At 41.0% G+C, this 20977-nt stretch overlaps 1 protein-coding gene and 2 pseudogenes across 1 annotated transcript; 1 reads left to right on the top strand and 2 right to left on the bottom strand.

The window, feature by feature from the left end:
• Positions 1–1840: 1840 nt before the first annotated feature.
• Positions 1841–10064, bottom strand: LOC122334775. Its single transcript, XM_043232692.1, has one exon. It carries the CDS (start codon positions 8315–8317, stop codon positions 2393–2395), a length of 5925 nt encoding a protein of 1974 aa, XP_043088627.1. The 5' UTR covers positions 8318–10064; the 3' UTR covers positions 1841–2392.
• Positions 10065–11098: 1034 nt separating this feature from the next.
• LOC122334773 lies at positions 11099–12716 on the top strand (annotated as a pseudogene).
• A 3173-nt stretch (positions 12717–15889) lies between these two features.
• Positions 15890–20977, bottom strand: part of LOC122334774 — a 29304-nt pseudogene continuing 24216 nt past the window's right edge.

The raw sequence follows: 20977 nt of genomic DNA on the forward strand, positions 1-20977 counted from the left end.
GAACCGTGGTAGAAATCTATCATTTCATACCCTGCTGAGAACTGAATTAGTTCATGTGCATCGACACCTAAACTCCCAAACAGATAAGCTCTTCCTCTCCCCTTCATTCTTCTTTCACCCCAATCATTCTTGCCATATCTGTTTACTTTAGAGATAGAGTCCTGGCGTGCACACAAATCGGTGCTGGTGTGTGTCTGTCTCAGGCTGTGCATATCTAAAAGTGTGTATGTGAGCTGGGGTCTTTATGTGTTCCTGAATGAAATTGATGTAGGCTATATTTATGGTGGCGAGACTGCCCTTTGTACTGGCCAAATGGAATGGGCAGTTTTGCTCACACACTTGAATGGACTGATAAGCGCACACTGTACTGAAGGGAGGAGTTGTGGTAAAATGGTTTATTACGATGTGTTCGCTCTGTCCGCCCGCACATTTGAGATCCACAGAATTAGCTTTGGATGAAGGAGCTGACAGATTCGTGTTTATCTTCGCGTCCAATTACGGTATTTCAACAACTTGTTCCTCTCCTTTTATTCAGTCGTAAACGTGCAGTTTTTTAATTAACACATTTCCTGTTTTTTTCGTCAGTGGAGGGCCGTGAATCCGCGAGTGTTTGTTGTATCTATAGACTCGTAGTTGATTATAGCGGGATAAATTAATTGTGCGGAGAGTGATGTGCCCCTTACCACTATACACTGCTTTGATAAGGGCCTGAGTTCGAAAATACTATTTGATCCTGTTGAGTTGTCTTCTGGTGAAAGTCTAATATTACTTTAAAGCACAATTCAATTAAAGAGAAAAAAACACCACACTACGCACTTAAGTGAGTGATTTCAAAAATGTATTATAATCCCATGTACAAAGGTTACGAATAGGTCTGAATATGATATAAGGTGGGGTTTTCACTAATAAAAGGAATCCAAAACAAAAGGTAAGAAATACAAAAAATAAAATATTCCACGAAATGGATTACTACAACCTGTTATCTGGCTTTTGTTTCACTAAATAAGACTTCTGTTCTTCACCAGTTTGTTTTGTACACAATACGCTCTGATGTATCTTCTGCTCCTATGTCACTTAACTTTCTATTACAACATGTAAATTCCCTTTTAGCATAACATAACTGAGTTCCTATAGCATTTGCTTACATTCTTCAAACCAATATTAACAATTTGAATACTCTGGGTATAATACGTTTACAAACCTAATTTTAACAATATACAAACAGATAAGATTAGAATAATCACAGTGAAATACTACTTTAAGACCGGTCAGATAAACAACTGTATGGATCCACACTCACTCAGTCACACACACAAGCACACAAAATGTCGCTGAAACCCACCCCGTTGCAGGCCTGATTTGAAGGTAGCGATCCTTACAAAAACAAAAACTCTTCGCTCAGCCGAGCAATCAAAATAAAGTCTGTGTTACCTCAATGGTCCACGATGAAAAGAAAAGAGTTCGTATAGGTGCGAGTTGCTGCAATTCCTCCGCTGAAACGCGACGTCCCACGGTGCCAGAGGACCTAATGAGCTCACGGTACTCACAGGGCTATCTGGTGAAGTCCTTGATCCATCTTCAATACACATCAACTACAATAAGCGTTCCGTTCACTTTTCCTCGAATGGGCTTCTCAGAAAATAAAGTAATGCGTCGAAAAAACAGATCGCGTGCCACAAAGCATCGGATTGAAGCATCACACACTACACAGGCCTACACGTGTGAGTCACGAATAGTTACGATCGTTTTCACTTCTCTTCTATCTAGTAATCCGAGTAGTACTTCTAGCTTACTGATGACGTTGGTATCAATAGAAATATAAAGGGTTTTATGTCTTAAAATCCTTGATTTCTCTGAGATACTAACTGCGTCACTCGCCTCCGTCACTTGAACAAACACGGGCAGTGCTTCTTCGGTGATGGAATACAGGTACACTTAAACTCTGAAGTTTTATAGTCTAAAACTCAGTTTCTGATAATGACTTGAAAATTATTCCTGGAAACGTTTAGGATTGTATGGTCTAAAATCCTCTGTTAACAGGAACTCTCTGTGTTCGCGTCTCTCGCGTCTCTCTCTCGCTCACTCCTGCTTCAATCTCTCGCGTACTTTCTTAAGTCCCGCCCTTCTCTTCCCTGATTGGATGAAACGATCTGAAAACTCTCATTTAACCAAGGTGATAACAGAGACACACTAACATGCTGTTAAGCACATGTTTGACCCAGTGCATTACAACCAAACTCCCTGTTTACACAAGTCTCTTAAAGAAAAAATACACATTAAAGTAGATCCTTATACAGAAAATATTTTCTCTGTATTTAAGTAACTGGGTTACATTCTCCCCCTTCTGACGGTCTGCATGCCCCCATGAGACCAAACATCGACATATGTCATGTCATGAGACAATCTTGGAAGCAACGTTTAAGCATTTACCATGGATACGATTTGTTTCAACATCAACTGCTTCAGAACTGATCCTAATGACTAATCCACGATGAACTAATGTAATGGAACGATCAGTGGGCTTCCCGGGAGCATCATAACTGAGACGACTGGCAGGTTCTACCCTACTTCTGAGCCTATATGGATGATTACTTTGATTGGCTGTGTCAGAATCTTTTGAAACAGGATAGTCTCCCCCTTCTGATTCTGACTCAACCGGATCCTCCACTACCAACTCCGAATTCTCCCCATCTCCTTCAGGAAGCACAACCAATAATTCGTCTCCTACCTCGCTCTGCTCCTTTCCAGAAGAGAAATCATCATCATCTAGCCCAGCTACAGTTCCACCGATCGATTCAAGTTCTCCTCGGGGACTATTCAATACTTGGTGTCGACTGTTCCCATAGCACATCTCGTTTTCTGAACTAGACGAGGAATTGGGTAAAACTACCGGAATGTTAGAATTTACAACAGATCTCCTTACAGTTCTGTCAGATCGGGTAACTGGTTTCCGAGGGGACTTCCCTTTATCATGGACCTGAGGAAACCTGACAAATTCTCCTATTGGTAATATATGGTCCCTATGTAATGTCTTATCCCGTCCTGTCCCATCTGCAGGTTTCAACCGGTATACCGGCACATTAGGAAGCTTGGCTACTACTACATGTGGCACGGAACTCCACCGATCTTTAAGTTTATGCTTCCCGGTAAGTCCCAAATTTTTGACCAATACACGGTCTCCCTCTTCCAACACCTGATGCCTCACCCTGCTATCATAACGGGCTTTGTTCTTCTGATGATTTTTGCAAGCTGCTGCAGATGCCAATTTGTATGCCGCTTGTAATTCAGCCTTCAACTTTTGTACATACTGCAACTGACTTGTGCTAGTATCGTCAGATAAGGACAACCCAAAACAAATGTCTATTGGCAGACGAGCCTCCCTACCAAACAACAAAAAATATGGCGAGTATCCGGTAGCCTCGTTATGGGTACAATTATATGCGTGTACCAGTGAGCTAACATACTGACTCCACTTTTGTTTCTTCTCATCCTCCAGGGTGCCCAACATGGATAACAGGGTCCGGTTAAACCGCTCTGGCTGTGGGTCACCCTGAGGGTGATAAGGGGAAGTTCTGGATTTCCGGATGCCTAACATCCGACACAACTCCTTTATTAACCTACTCTCAAAATCCCTCCCCTGATCGGAGTGAATTCGAGCTGGAAATCCATAATGAATGAAAAATTTCTCAAATAATACCTTGGCCACTGTTATTGCCCTCTGATCCCTGGTGGGATATGCCTGGGCATAACGTGTAAAGTGGTCGGTTACCACCAACACATTGGCAAACCCTTTACTATCCGGCTCCAGGGACAGAAAGTCAATACAAACTAAATCAAGAGGCCCACTACTGGTAAGCTGATGAAGTGCTGCAGCTTTTGGGGGGATGGTTTTCCTCGCAATGCAGCGACCACAGTTTTTGACATAGGTTTCCACGTCCAGTCCCATTTTTGGCCAGTAAAACCTATCTTTCAGTAACTCCAATGTCTTCTCAACCCCCAGATGACCATTATCATCATGAAGGGACCTCAGAACCATCAGCCGACATTCGGTAGGTAATACCAACTGAGACCGTCTCTTTTCATTTGGAGTGTTAACTACCCTGTAAAGCACACCATCTTTGATTAGTAATTTCGACCACTGCTGTTTCAGGGCTGTTACGTTTGGATCATAATCTTTCCCACCTGGCATTGCCTGACCGTTCTCTATTGCCCTCTTGATAACCTTAATAACAGCATCCCGGTCCTGAGCTTCCCTTATATCTTTTGGTGTCAACCATTCTAAAGCACCAGCCTCTAAGCGTGACAACCCAGTAAAAACAGCTGGGATCCCATCTGGAGGAACTCCTAACTGATCTACATATCGGGGCGGAGCACTGGAAAAATCTTCATCTTGGGTGAGCTGGCAAATCGCTTTGACACCTGACTCAGGGATCTCCATCCATTCACTAAATGTATCACCATCATGGGGATGACGAGACAATATGTCAGCGTCAATGTTACTACGACCCGGTCTATACTGTATATCAAATTCATAGGTGGCTAACGCTGCCAACCACCTGTGTCCAGTTGCGTTTAATTTCCCACTGCTAAGCACATAAGTGAGAGGGTTGTTGTCCGTTCTAACTGTAAACCTTGCCCCGTATAAGTAATCATGGAACTTGTCCACTACGGCCCATTTAAGTGCAAGGAACTCCAGCTGATGTATTGGGTAGCGGCGTTCCGCCTCACTTAACTTACGGCTAGCGTACGCAACCGGACGCAACCCATCTTGATGTTCTTGGTTAAGTACTGCCCCAAGACCCTTCAAACTTGCATCAACATGAAGTATGTATGGCTGGGATGGATCAGCGAAAGCTAAAACTGGGGTGTGCGTCAGTCTGTACACAATCTCTTTAAATGCACTAGTACAATCGGGTGTCCATCGGTCTCCAAAAGGTTCGCCCTCCCTGAAATACTCTTTGAGACTTTTCGACTTAGGAGACTTCTTACTTTTATTGGCAGGAGGAAAACCCTTAGTCAAGTCAGTAAGGGGTTTCACAATAGACGAGTAATCTTTTATAAATCTACGGTAGTATCCGCAAAACCCCAAAAATGATCTAAGTGACTTCAGATCATGAGGTTGTTTCCAACGAGTAACCGCCTCAACTTTGGAGGGATCAACAGATACACCAGATGCAGACACAATGTGTCCAACGTATCGCACTTCTGGCTGACACAATTGGCACTTATCAATGGACACTTTAAGGCCACATTCTTCAAGCCTATCCAGAACTTTAAGAAGGCGTTCTTCGTGTTGCTCCAATGTCTGACCGAACACTATAATATCATCAAGATAGACAATGGCTTCCAGGAGGTGCATGTCCCCCACGGCTCTTTCCATCAAGCGTTGGAAAGTTGCCGGGGCTCCAGTTATCCCTTGGGGCATGCGTTCAAACTGATAGAACCCCAAAGGGCATATGAAAGCTGTTTTTTCTTTGTCCTCCTCGGCCATTGCTATCTGATAATACCCACTCCTTAAATCTAGGACCGAGAACCATTTGCTACCTGCCAGGCAGTCCAAAGCATCCTCTATCCTTGGAGTTATATACTGATCAGGTATGGTCCGACTGTTAAGAGTGCGGTAGTCCACACACATTCTCACATCCCCATTTTTTTTGCGGGCAACCACTATGGGTGAGGCGTAGGGACTACGGGACTCCTCAACAATCCCAGCCGCCATCAAGCCTTTTAAGTGACGCCGGACATCCTCTATGTCCGCAGGAGCTAATCGTCGAGATCGTTCACGGAAAGGCTTGTCATCTCGCAACCGAATGTGATGTTCTACCCCTTTCGCTAAACCAACATCCCAATCAGACAAAGAGAACACATTAACCCTCTGTGACAGCTTCTGACTAAGACGTTTTTTCCACTCCTGTGGTACCGGGGAATTTCCAAAATCAAATAACTTGGGATCAATTACCGGCCGGACATTGGAGGAAGGTTTTGTCTCTCTAACAGTGTCGGTCGCATAGATCCTAGCTAAAACAGTACCGGTTGGTATAGACTTTTCCTTCAATGTATCGTTTCGTACCAATACTTGACAATGGTTAGCCTTAATGGCAGAAAATGGCACAACCATGGGGGGAACTAACACTCCTGCAGGGAGTATGTTCTCCTCTGGAGCTTCCACCAAATAAATATCCTTACCTAAGGGAAGATTCCTGACCAACTGACCAGACACACATGTCTCAGTCTGGGGAGGTATCATAAGAGGCATGGGGTTGACCCACTTCACCTCTCCCAGAGGCTTATCCTCCTTTACCATCCTAGAATGGGGTAACACCAGCTGCTGTGTCATCAACTGTGGCTGCATTCTCATTGCCCATGGAGCTTTGGTATCAGAATTTCCTTGGCAAAGGCCCACCAGTCGCTGGAAAAGGCTGGAATTTGTCCCAACTATCACAGGCACCTGCTCTGGCCCACTGAGTTCAGGACAGACCAACGCAAGCACTGTGATAGTTTCTGTGACACCCGTAAGAGCAGATGGAAATTCCATGTCCACCACAATATAACCTCTGTAAGGGTAACTGGATGAACTTAATCCCCAAATGGCCAAACCCTCAATAGGCTGTAATGGCACCCGTGGTAAATAGGTCAAATACCACTTCTCAAAAACAATGGTCACTTGTGACCCACTGTCCAAAAGAGCAACACACGGATGACCATTAACTTTCACATCAAAGGTGGATGAGGGCCCTACCAAACCTTTAGGTAATCGACCAGGTTCTAGAGATTCTATGTGGCTTGTCTTAGAGAAACATTCACTCTTCTCTACGTCTGGAGGTTTGGGGTTTGATGCTGGGTTAGTGTCTTTAGATTTACGGATCAACTGAAGTAATTTCTGAATCACGAGTGTGGAATTTTCACTGCCTCTACATTTCGGGGCAATGTGCCCATCCTCCCCACAACGATAACAGAAAAACCCATCACTGCTTTTAGTTGTGGATCTACCAGAGGCTATGGGGATCCCACTGACTCGCGGAGATTGCTCCCCTTCCCAGACATGGGGCCTTACACTCAGCGCAGACAACTGCTTTTGTAGTTGTTGTACTTGAGCCTTCAATGCTTGTACCTCAGAAGTCAAAGGTGATGTAGAACGTATTTCTTTCTCAACTACTCTTTCTGGGGGTTGTTTGTGATCCCCTACCTGAAGCCGTAACTCTTTTACTTCAATTTTTGAACCCTCTCGACTAACTAAACTGCCTCTTGTACGATCTTTCAATTTTGGCTCCTGTACATTAATGGTGAGTTTACGTCTAGCAGCCTCAGTCTCCTCTTCCTCCCTTATCTCATTTAGGAGTTTCAAAAAGGTGGGGGGAATCTCTCTTCTCTCACGCAGGCGCAACTTTAACATCATCATATCAGACTCTACAGCCCCCCTTAACAATTGTTCAATGCGAGCTCTATCGGCTTTCTGGGGTGTCACTCCTCCTCGTTTTACCACTAATGCAAGCGACCGCTCAATTCTACGAAGAAAATCAGAAAGGGCCTCCCCCGGCTCTTGCCGGAGCAGTCGAAAGGCAAAATATAAGTCTTCCCCAGACTCTGAAGTACTGAATGCATTCTCCAAAGCCTCAAGATATTCAAGTGCAGTGGCATCAGGATTGTCACCTCTTACTGCCTTTACAACTTCTAAAGCAGACCCCTTAAGACTTTCGACTATTCGTTTACGTTTCTCTTTGGCTGAACAATCACACTCTGTGACCATTAGCCTGGCTTGTTCCAACCAGTTCTCACTACTCTCTTCGCCAGCCGGCGTAGGAAGTACTCCCGAAAAAATCCTCAAGCGCCTATAAGCCTGGCCATCACTTACAGGCTTAGAAGTTTTCTCTAGCAGTTCCCCTATAGCACGAATAATGGCCTCCGGAGAAGTTGTGCCTGTTACCAAACCTTGTAGGTCACTCATAGTTTTACCTTCATTAGACAGAAACTGAGTAAGTTTCTCCCGAAACACATCACCATCAGGTTCATCATCTGCTGCTATGAGAATCTTCCAGGCATCCCCTGATGATGACAATACTTCAGAAGGAACTTTAGTAGGACAGATTTTTTCTCGACACTCACACAAAACCTGAAGGGTTTCTGGAGTCAAGCCTGTTTTGGTAGCACGAGCCCGCACTCTTCCAAAAATCTTAATGGCTTGGACGGTATCTTCAATGAATGCAACATCAGCGTCAGATGGCACTCCACTCAGAATAATCGCATGTTGGGGATCAATTTTCTCAGTTTCACACCAACTGCGAAGCTCAAACAACGTTTGTTCTTCTTTAGAAGACATGTCAAAGTAGTTGTGTTTTTTCTTTTCACTAACACACCAAAAAAAATGTCTATATTGATGATCAGAAGACAAAGGATCCCAGCGGTGCCTCCATTTTATGTAGCCCCCTTACCACTATACACTGCTTTGATAAGGGCCTGAGTTCGAAAATACTATTTGATCCTGTTGAGTTGTCTTCTGGTGAAAGTCTAATATTACTTTAAAGCACAATTCAATTAAAGAGAAAAAAACACCACACTACGCACTTAAGTGAGTGATTTCAAAAATGTATTATAATCCCATGTACAAAGGTTACGAATAGGTCTGAATATGATATAAGGTGGGGTTTTCACTAATAAAAGGAATCCAAAACAAAAGGTAAGAAATACAAAAAATAAAATATTCCACGAAATGGATTACTACAACCTGTTATCTGGCTTTTGTTTCACTAAATAAGACTTCTGTTCTTCACCAGTTTGTTCTGTACACAATACGCTCTGATGTATCTTCTGCTCCTATGTCACTTAACCTTCTCTTACAACATGTAAATGTTCTTTTAGCATAACCTAACTGAGTTCCTATAGCATTTGCTTACATTCTTCAAACCAATATTAACAATTTGAATACTCTGGGTATAATACGTTTACAAACCTAATTTTAACAGTATACAAACAGATAAGATTAGAATAATCACAGTGAAATACTACTTTAAGACCGGTCAGATAAAAAACTGTATGGATCCACACTCACTCAGTCACACACACAAGCACACAAAATGTCGCTGAAACCCACCCCGTTGCAGGCCTGATTTGAAGGTAGCGATCCTTACAAAAACAAAAACTCTTCGCTCAGCCGAGCAATCAAAATAAAGTCTGTGTTACCTCAATGGTCCACGATGAAAAGAAAAGAGTTCGTATAGGTGCGAGTTGCTGCAATTCCTCCGCTGAAACGCGACGTCCCACGGTGCCAGAGGACCTAATGAGCTCACGGTACTCACAGGGCTATCTGGTGAAGTCCTTGATCCATCTTCAATACACATCAACTACAATAAGCGTTCCGTTCACTTTTCCTTGAATGGGCTTCTCAGAAAATAAAGTAATGCATCGAAAAAACAGATCGCATGCCACAAAGCATCGGATCGAAGCATCACACACTACACAGGCCTACACGTGTGAGTCACGAATAGTTACGATCGTTTTCACTTCTCTTCTATCTAGTAATACGAGTAGTACTTCTAGCTTACTGATAACGTTGGTATCGATAGAAATATAAAGGGTTTTATATCTTAAAATCCTTGATTTCTCTGATATACTAACTGCGTCACTCGCCTCCGTCACTTGAACAAACACGGGCAGTGCTTCTTCGGTGATGGAATACAGGTACACTTAAACTCTGAAGTTTTATAGTCTAAAACTCAGTTTCTGATAATGACTTGAAAATTATTCCTGGAAACGTTTAGGATTGTATGGTCTAAAATCCTCTGTTAACAGGAACTCTCTGTGTTCGCGTCTCTCGCGTCTCTCGCTCACTCCTGCTTCAATCTCTCGCGTACTTTCTTAAGTCCCGCCCTTCTCTTCCCTGATTGGATGAAACGATCTGAAAACTCTCATTTAACCAAGGTGATAACAGAGACACACTAACATGCTGTTAAGCACATGTTTGACCCAGTGCATTACAACCAAACTCCCTGTTTACACAAGTCTCTTAAAGAAAAAATACACATTAAAGTAGATCCTTATACAGAAAATATTTTCTCTGTATTTAAGTAACTGGGTTACACAACTTTTACACCATTAATTATTTCAGCTAATCAATTTGTACGAGTGGGGAAAACAATGAAAGAAGAGCAGACCCAGCGGCCCAGCCCGCGCTTGTGAGGAGCACTGGATTAAGAGATTGCGCAATCATTGTTCATTACTGTGAAGCACTCACATGCTTTCTCCGACTGATTACTGTCAGTGGCTGTTGAAAAGGTCAAACTCATTATGATAAAGAGACAGGTGGCATATTGAAGCGTTTCGGGGGATATTTTAACAGCTAATTTTTTTATCGCAAATAAGTATTTTCCTTTGTCTGGGCACAAAATGAAATAACCTGTCTGTCAGAGCAGCGAAGCAAGTACGTGACCGGGTTGTCGTAGCTGATGTTGCTGTGTGCGTGACTTTGCAGGCTTTTCTACACTGTAGTTTGTGGTCACATCCGCTGTATGGATGCACTGTCACAACAATCTCCGCTAACCTTTTCAATGGAGTGTAAACTACAAATGCCATCAGAAATCTCTGCATCCAACTCTCTGTCTTAAACGAATAGCCTACGTGGTTCAAACGATTTTTAATTTTAATAATAATTTAATAATCATTTTCCAGTAACCCTTGGCCATCTTCTGGTCCTGAGCTGTTATCATTGTGGTTTTAAAGCTAACCATATAACCTGATTAAAAAAAAGCTTATAATTATTAATTACATATAAAGACATTGTATTTACTTGTTTAAAGCTGATGATACACTTGGCAACTTTTAGAGCAATGTTGCAATATAAATGTTACGTAAATTATGGATTTTAAATACATATTGTATCAACATTATTGATATCATTGTTGTCATTATTATTAATAATTATATATGATCGATTATTTATAATAACCTCTGATTCTCATTCTGTTTTAGTGTTTACTGGGGTGTTGACAAAAAGGTATGACCAGGGAGTAAGAAGCAGGACCATTTACATTTGACATTTACTCATTTAGCATACTGTATATTCAAAAAATAATTTTTCATCTCCCTCTTTTTCTTCCCAGGGGTCATGTATGCCATGTGGCTATATTCCCTGATTCAGTGTGTAGTAGCGGTGCTGGTGATCGGAGTGAGTGTGAGGTTGTGCTTGGCTGCAGCTGGTCCAGAGACCAGACGCTGGAGCACATCTGCATGCCTGAAGCTCTGCCTCGGCTTGGTCGGGTCAGTGGGCAGTGTTGTGGACGCTCCTGTGTCTGTGCTGTTAAGCCCGAGGAGCTCCCAGTGCCTGTACACCTGTATCGCTATGGTCACCTGCCCCTCCTGCTCAGGCAGTTCACCATGTGCCTTCTGCTTCTGCTCACCCTTAATACACACCTGCAGAGCCGCCTGGGAACAGGTGAGTGTGAACATACTGACCTTGCTTGCAGTGCTTGTGTTTGAGAAGTTCAGCAAGTTCTCAGCTTATTGGGATTTTTGCATATGTGAAATAACATTAAAAACTGGATTTGTGCTGACTGTAAAATCGCAGTATTAAATTGTGCTGAATATGCTAAATAGTAAAAACTCAAGACGGAGCTTATGTTTCTTTCAGATATGCAGGCTTAGTGGCTCGTAGGCGGGTTTTGTGCTCGGTGCTGCTCTCTGCTGGGTCATTTCAGTGATCATCGCCTTCGGCCAGTTCATCGTTTCCAAGTCTTCCGATACCTGGGGAGCTGCTGAGGATGACGATACGGCTGGACTGGGGATGGATGAATGGCCTGAAGCCAATTATACCACCCCTGCCCTCCCTCCCAAACGTCCATACCCCCAGGACCGCTCCGTAATCGGGCAGTTCTTGCCTTACGGAGGATTTCTTTCCAAGTTCCTGGTGGAGGACAATGAGAACTTCACATATGCTGAGATCCACGGCAGCCATTGGGGCGTCTGTGCCCCTGAAACCACTCTCAGTCCGGTCTTTATGGTGTATGTTTATGCCGTGACAGTGTTCGTTATCCCTTTGTTGGTTCTGTTGGGTGTGTATCTGGACTTGATGTGCTGCATGCCACAGCAGGTTCCAGCGAGCTCAACGTTTTCTCTAAAACGAAGCTCAGTGCTGTCTCGCTTATTGGCTCTTTCTATTTCTCTACTAGTAATGCTTTGCCTGCCCCTGCACATCACCCACGCTTTGTTACTCTTCGCCCCGAGCGCCGCTAGACCCAGCTGGACCTCTCCAACGGCCTCTGTTCTCTTCCAGATGTATGGCCTAGTGCCCCCTCTTCTCTTCACCAACACCTCTCAGCAGGTAGGCTCAGAGTGCTCCTTGTTATCCGCGCCCAACCTGACCTCGAGGGTTATCTCCTCTCGAGTCAAATCAGCAGGGAGCGCTTTCCGTTCTGTGGAAGATTTTAGTCGCCCTGGACCGAAACTGAAAGCCAAAGCTTCTCCAGAGATGCGATGGGATGTTATGTGAAGAGGGCACTTGCACCAAAAGTTATCTGTAAAGTTATTGCATGGGTTATATGAAATTATTGAGTAAAACTAATCCAATTCCAGTCTGTGGCAGATGGCAGGTTTTCTGCAGTGCATTTACTTTAGGGTCAATCCATGTAATTTCAGATTGAATTAAAGAAGTGTGTTGCTGCACCACGATTTTCTTCATACTTTTTTGTGTTGTATGAAACCTAAAACTAAAGTTTGAATAAATTGGTCATTTTCTGGAGCCCCCTAAAATTATTATGCACCCACATGTCACATTTCACTAAAATGCACCCATCTAATGACTGTGGTCATTAGTTATATTTAGATACTTATTTTTTTATTCACTCTTTTTGTGATTGTTTCAAATTGTTATTCGCGTTTGCTATTTGACCGCCTCATATCTGCTATTTTATGCTGTGATTCACATATTCTGTCTTATATAGTGTGACAAATGGATTTGAAGCAATGTAAACTGCACCTTGCTGCTTTGTTTTCTTCAGAAAAACATCGCTCCTGCAATTTTCTGAGATCTTGTGCTGCTGCACTAAAGTACATTATAGGTTGAGCACATTTTATTTAGTTGCAAATCACAGAAATAACATAAAATTATATTTCTTCAAGATGACAAGTTAAAAATAGGTTATTTTTGCATTTTTAAAAAGGTTTGATGAATTTTTTATGGCTTCATTTCTATGGCATCAAAACCACTTGTTTCAATTTGAATGAAATTTCAGTCCTATTTGGTCAGCTTATACTAATTAAGAGTTACATGAAACATTTTCATTTGGACTGGGCTAAATAAGCTTAAAAATGAGCAAAATTTTGTTCCGCACCTGACTAAAATAAAACATCTCTCATTCTGCTCATAGACTTGCAAATTTTGACAAAGCCTATCAAGACTTTGGCTTTAAGATCAAAACGCATTTATTTGTATCCTTGGTGTTTTTGATTAAGGCCACAATACCACCCACGTCTAAAAAGTTTTCACTTTTCCCAACTTTAGGGGCCAATTATGAAAATACTTGAACTCAGCGGGGACACTGAGCCATTTGGATTTGAAGGAAACAAGTTTGTGTATGTATCTTCCAATTCCTGTGAGGCCAGCAATCGTAATTCTTGTGTTATCATACCCTGAACATGGCTTACCAGATAAGACCTTTTTTGGCTTGGAAATAATGAATTCTTCAGGGGGCTGAAAAATGATGTTACAATATGCAAGAAAAATTCTTGAAAGACCTTAGTTTTACATCATCAACAACAAATAAGCAATATATGTTGCAGAAATAAACCCTTCTGACTGAACATGTAATGAATCATTAGAAAGCACTTTATAAATTCTTGTTATGTTGCACAAATGGTCCAATAAATATTCCATTGCTGCCATGTTTAATCCCAGTGATACTCCAGGATTAACGGTGCAATGATTTTACCAACATTCTCAGAAGACTGTTGATATGAATACATCAATATGTTTGCATACTTCTACATAATTAAATATAGTACATTAAAATGTGTCCCATCAATGTTGAAACCCGGCGCAAGCTTTTGGTTTGATCTGAATTATAATTATAACAACTATAATAGCATATCAAGTGGGAGAGACCGTTTGAATGCATCGAGATAATTAACCACTCAATAACTCCCAGGAAAACAGGATTCCATAGCTGTTTTGATTAAATGCGCACTTCTTATGTGCAGCTCGAATAAAAGCCCTGTTTCACACTAATTGGATTATTCTTTTTGCTCACTTGTGCCAGTGCTGGTGTAAGAAATGACTCCTTTTGTATCTGAATATTTGTGTTGTGATCTCCATGTCTTCCTCTCCCTCCTCGGCGTCTCATTTCCCTATTATCCAGCCAAGTTTCAAGCATGAAATCCTCCATCTAATGTTACTTTCACTCATTTTGTCTTTGTAAAGCCCCGACTTTGATTTGCCTGGTGCTTTTTCCTTTCTTTTATCATTGTCTTCCACTCATTTTTCTTGCAAATGCTTTTCTCTCTCATTAAAGTCTGCACTAACCTCCAAAGCCGAGGTGAATTATTGAGTGAAGCTGGACTGTCAAAAAGGAAAAACAAGTAAAAGCTCTCCCCATTCGATTGTTTTGTCCGCTCGAGAGCCTTTAGCTTCCTGCCGATATGACAATCTTTCATCACTAAAGCGGCTTCAGTCAATTCAAGGCACCTGCTCTAGTTCACATCCTCTTGAATGGGGTCATTACAAGGAGTTGGGAAGCTTCAAATCCGTCACGCACAGAATGTAACCGTTTATCGTCCTTGGATAAAGCCGAAGGAAAGTTTGAGCAGCATATGCTTTATTACCCATGGATCTGCCTTATTTGAGATGCCAGCCGAGGTCCTGTAAACGAAATTACAAGAGATTGATGAAGTTCAGATCAAGTCTACGGCTGTCATTGCTCATTTGAACTCGGCGTTTGGAGATTGCCGGCCCACTGAAGCGTTACTTGCTTCGCAGAAACCCCAAAATTAGCAACTGATCATGCCTTGTGAAGCATTTCTAGTCATGCTAAAAGGAAATTGCTAGCATATGTCCTTCTTTATCTAAGGAGCTGCTCAAAGCGAGCAGAACAGCAGGTAACGCAGTGTGCGCTTTGATTGCCATGTGACAGTTACTGTTTATGACAGGCTTCTGCAGAGCCTCTCCATCAATAGAGGACAAACACATCGATCAGTCATCCTCCCTCGGCTTTTAGCGTAGATCCACCCTCTCCCGAGCGCTCAGCAAGTGACTTCTGACACAATCGTATATTGATTGCAGCGGAATAATGGAGGAGTCCTATTTTAATGCACCTGCTTTCTCTCTTTGGTGTCTCTGCACTTTTGTCATAGGAGCCTTATGATTCATCATCTCAGTCACACAGCTTTCATCTCTGCTGGCTGCTTCTGCTAATTAAAATATCCTCCCTTTTTTCTTGCTGCTCTCCTTTATTGCCACCGCCGAAACTTGATTGTGTCAGCTTCTCCAAGTCAGAAAATCAGTCTTTGACACTGGAATCTTTAAGTATTTTTTATTTTGTCGTGCTTGGTATCTTTCCCCTATAAAGATGTACAGTTAGCTATATCAACAGCGACGCAAAGACTACAAAATAAACAGGAAGTGAAAGACGGAAGAGGAGACGGACAACTAGAAGGAAAGACACAAAGAGGATCAAGAAGGACAGAAGAGAATGAAAGAGGAGAGAGAAAAGTGGGTACACGGCTGTTTCTACTGGTAAAACTAAAGCATGGGAAGTATACAATTTATAACATTTACAATTATAATAACAGTAAGAATAATAATAATAACAATAACAACGATCATAATAGTCCAAATAATAATTATTAAAAACAATTAAGACCTCTGATATCTTTTTTTTTAAAGACAAACGAAATATATATTTTTTTGAATTTTGCATTTTTTTTTTAAAGATGACGTAACAGTAGTTTGTTCAGTTTTGCACCTCTAAGCTAATATTCTGTGTTAGTACGATAGCATCGTTGGGTAATGCGCGCAAAAGTAAATGTGTTTTTTTTTCTTTTTCTTAAAAGAGTCATTTAACTTACTTTGTAGCCTTTTTCATACAAATAATGACTTTAGAGATATGTTTCATTGTGTAAGCGTTTTCGTGTTGAGCATTTGAAAAAGAAACGAAACAAAAATATTGAAATTTCTGACATGTTCTCTGCAAACTCCTTCCTGTTTTTTCTCACCCAAGTCGAGTTTCGCGGTTTCACGTTTCCAATGACTCTTCGCGATAATTAAGCCCCTTTTTACAGCGTCAGAGTGAGCGGTCCGCTCCAATTCATTCTTCTCATAAAAGAGAACATGTCTAATCCCTTAATTATTAACAAACAATAGTGGAGAGATAGCGGAGGGAGAGGAAGGAGTATCGGAGAGCGGGAAACAGAGAGTCACCGAGAGAGGATCAAAGCAGAGGAACTTTTCTTCACAAGTCAACAGGTTATTGGCCAACGTGAGCAGATAATGGAGTCTGCGGATGAAAAGCGCAGATGAATACTTTATGAGGACGGCTCTGAGCTCTCAGCGCTGTCATTGGTGGATTTATTGTCTACCAGCTCAGTCTCTGAGACCCGAACGCTTTGGCAAATGCAGGGAATTTCAATTTGCTCACGTTGGGACATTCAATAGCTCATAAGCCCTTTGAGGCTTCCCACGGTGACGCTGTTTCACCCGGTTATGGATCGGCTTGTTTTGAATGGACACTTTTCTCTCCTGGTCCTACAATTATGGCTAGTTGTCTATCGTGATTCTGCAAGTAAAAACAGAAAGAGTGTGTGTGACGGCTTTTCAATCATAATAATTATCCTCTCCTTTCGGCTCTCTCCACCCCGCTCCATTATTGTCTCCGTCCTCTCCTTCCCACTCCAACTTCATATGGCACGATTGTGATTCCCTCTGGTTGTCGCAGTGGTGGTGTGTGGGTCTGTTTGGGAACAGTGTGTGTTGCGATGTGCACTCTGTAGTGGTCCAGTGTTTCCGAAGAGCTCCTCTAGGGCGGTCGCTACAGTAGGTACTCCTTCTTGCCCTGACTGGCATCATTACCGTTGAGGAACGCCTCCTGAACCTCACCGTGTTCATCCAGCCCACTGGCCTCGTGAGTCAAATATGAACCTTGAGAGAAAGAAGACAGTTTCATCAGAATTTGGTTTATACTTGCCATTGGATATTTTTTTCTATCAAAACTTAATGTTGTTTTAATTATTGTCTCTTATTGATTTGATTTGCATCTAGTAGGGGACTGGGGCAAGTATTTAATTATTCTTTTTTAAAACATGACACCTCCAATAAAAATGTGATGAAAAATGTATGAAAAAAATGTCTCACTTCTGGTTTAGATTTTATTATTATATAATTTCATATCATTATATAATTTACTGAATATATTCTGTGATCTGTGTTCACTTTTTATACAACAACATTTATTAACAGCAGGACTAAATACATTTAAGGATTCAATTTATGACTTTTTTACCACATAAAAACACAATTAGATTTTGACAAAAACAAAAACCTGAGATGTAAGCCTTGTGAAAACTTCTCTGTATCAGTTTTATTGTAGAATTATTTAGTATTTGATTTACACACTTTAGATGAATCACATCACAATTGTTATATATTTATATACTTATTATAAACAAGATCAAACAAAGAAATCTTAAAGGAATGGTTCAGCCAAATAAAAATAGTTTTCATTCTTTCACCTTTATGCAATTGCTATAAGTTAATGTCAATTAATATTTGAAATGAACAGTTTCACTTTAGTTTTTAATTTTGTTAAAATTTTATATGCTTTTGTAATTTTTTATATTTCTATTTAACTTTATATTATTTTAGTTTGAGTAATTTTAGTACAATTTTATTTTATTTCTAAAATAATTTTTACATATATTATATATATATATATATATATATATATATATATATATATATATATATATATATATATATATATAGATATATATATGTATATATATAATTTTTTTAAATATTATTTTCAGCTTTATTTTAATTAACCAAACAATTACACATAAAAACACTGACCCACATGATACCTGGCCCCTGGTGGCCCTTCATAAATACTTTATCTTCTGAAGTATTCTCAGTGTATTCTAATTTGTATGCATAACAATCAATATAACGTTTGCACGTCCCCTCTTGTATACTCGGGTGTCCTCAATCAGCGTGTCTCCAAACTAAACTGTCCCCTGGGGATTCATGCTGTTTTATTAAATCGCACACATCTAAACATTCATCATCACATTTCTGACAGATGCAGTGTCTTTTGCAGGGCCAGCAAAAGTCATCTCACTGTAATTGAGGGGAACTTATGCAGATCAACTTTTAATTATTCAGTAAATTCATTAGAAATAATCACCTCTGACATTTTGCTGCACAGTCAGCGATTTGGTAGCGTGCGACCTTTTTATTCACACCATTATATGACACAATGGTTTTGCCTCTGTGGCTGTGAGACAAATAACTGAAATAACTCGGGCAGAAGTGACTCTGTGGCACCAGCACGACACCGTTTAATTAAAAAAATCGATCTATATGTACGTGCAATTTGCTTCGCTAAAATGCAAGTGTACAGCAAAGGCTGATGGGGCCATTAAAAACAGTGATGCCGTGGCCGGCTCAGGACCAGCACAATGCATCAGAGCTGTAATGTACCTCTTCCTCTGCCCTAAGATTAATCACTTCCATTCTGCCTTTCCAGCCACCCCAAGGTTAGACAGGATCAACCCTAATGCTCTCTGTCTCTGCACCGATGGTTGAACTAACTGCATGTGACTTTGACTGGCAGCTGAGCTCGGGTTCCTCCCCGCCTCTGTCTCCGCCCCAATTTGAGGGTGCCATGATTTGTATTGGAAACGGTGACACACCGAGATGGCCAGAAGTTCTTAAAGAGTTCAGGGCTGAGTAATTAAGTTTTCTTTATAGATGCGCCACGATACGGTTGATGAAAAAGGCAATTAAACATGAGGGCCGTGCCCACATTTCCTGGGCTACATCTCTATATCACAGGTCTGGTACAGTCCTCTGAAGACATTCTTTCCTTCTTTCTATCCGTCCTCATTTGAACACATTTACACAAATACAGACGTGCCCACAGAAACCAAAAAAAGAAAGAGAAGACACCTACACCGACTATTCTCTCCTCCTGACTTTTCCACTCATCTGTTACATCACCTTAAGGGTGGGCGGCATGATCAAAATCTCTAACATGATCAGCGTTGCGATATTGGTTTAACACAACAGTTCCCTAACTCAAAAGATAATACAAGTAACCTACAATTCGATTACGTTGAACAGTTTTGATCTCTTTACCCACAACCAAAAGACATTTTCCTAAATATTAAATGCTGTTCAGAAACAAAGAAGCAGTAAAATGCTAAAAGTAATATTTTAAATAAAACATTAATGCTCAGAAGTTACATTTTTTACCAAGGTTGCATTTATTTGATTAAAAAAATACACTAAAAACAGTAATATTGTGAAATATTCTTTTTAAATGCATTTCAAAATATTTATTCATGGGATGGCAAAGTTATTAAAAAGCTATTACTCCACGCTTCAGAGTCACATGCTCCTTCAGAAGTCATTTTAATCGACTAATTTGCACCTTGTTATGAATGCTAAAAACAATTGTGCTGCTTAAGAAAGAAGTACATTTATTTTTAGAAATGCATAAGATTCATAATATTATAAATGTCTTTATTGTGACTTTTGATCAAACAAATCTGTCCTTGTTGAATTATGAGCAATATTTTTTTTCCAAAGGAACAAAAGCAAATTCTTTGATTGTTAGCGCTAGTAACTAATATTCAAAATACTGTTGAAAAATAGTGAACATGTCACAAAAACACCATCTGAAACGGAACAAAACTCTGCTTATATACACCCTGTATTCATCCTCACATCTTGATCTTCATTTTAAATTTACTCAACATCCACTGCAGCATAAACAGTAAAAAACTTCTTCAACCACCATTTAGTACTTTGCACAGCCCAACCTTATAACACCAACCGCAACTGTCCTTTTCTCAATTCTTGTTCCTGCAAGCTCTCACTGCACCAAACTCAACAAACCGCATGAGTGACTGAACCTGGTTGATGTTGGTGTAGTGCGAACCAGCTTTTATCTTCCCCAGACACACTCTCTAGCGCTCGGATATCTGTTACTGAGAAGGTGAGGTGCTGCATGTCAGTGTGTCAGCACAGGTTAAGTGTTTGTGGAGAGAGGAGGTCACCTTTCTGTCGGACGGAGCACCAGATGGTGACGATGAGCACACAGATGACAGTGAAGACCAGCAGAGCCAGGATGCCCCCGATCACTGCATACGGAACAGCACTGTGGGTTTCCACCACTGCCCCGGGGTCTGAGACACACAAACACACAAACTTTAGCATTTTAACTCAAAACAAGTCACATATATCACGTTTAAAACGCCATCGTTATTTTATTGCTCGCATTTTATTCGTTAAAAAAGACAATGACTGCAGAGGAAAGATGCCACCGGAGCCTGTGTGTGAAGTTTACAGTAAAAGTTTTACCTAAACTGACAGACAGGAAACAGCGAGAGGCAGACAGACACTCAGAATCATCAACACATGAGACTGGACAGCATCCTTAAATATTTAACAACCTGTTTACAGCACACAGCGGTGGGTAGAAAAGCAAAATAGGAAAGACGGAGACAGACTGAATGAAAGAAATAGAGAGACACGGATAGAGAGAGAGCAGAAGAGAGAAAGGGACGTACAAAATGAGAACAATGCCAAGAAAGAGTGAGGAAGGAAAGTGCTGTGTGTTTGATTGCAGGGAAAAAGTCAACACCAATAAGTAATGTTTTTATGCATGCCTGAAAAAAAGTTATATATTTAAAATACATTTATTTCATACTAAGTATAGCTCTATCTATTAACATATTTACTGACATACTGCTAGAGGCTTATGGAAGTTATAATTAA

The sequence above is a fragment of the Puntigrus tetrazona genome, unplaced genomic scaffold (genome assembly GCF_018831695.1).
Source record: "Puntigrus tetrazona isolate hp1 unplaced genomic scaffold, ASM1883169v1 S000000643, whole genome shotgun sequence".
NCBI lineage: Eukaryota > Metazoa > Chordata > Actinopteri > Cypriniformes > Cyprinidae > Puntigrus > Puntigrus tetrazona.

Excerpts from the sequence above, each read along its gene's own strand:
- LOC122334775 (XM_043232692.1), bottom strand. The coding sequence starts at position 8,317 with ATGTCTTCTAAAGAAGAACAAACGTTGTTTGAGCTTCGCAGTTGGTGT.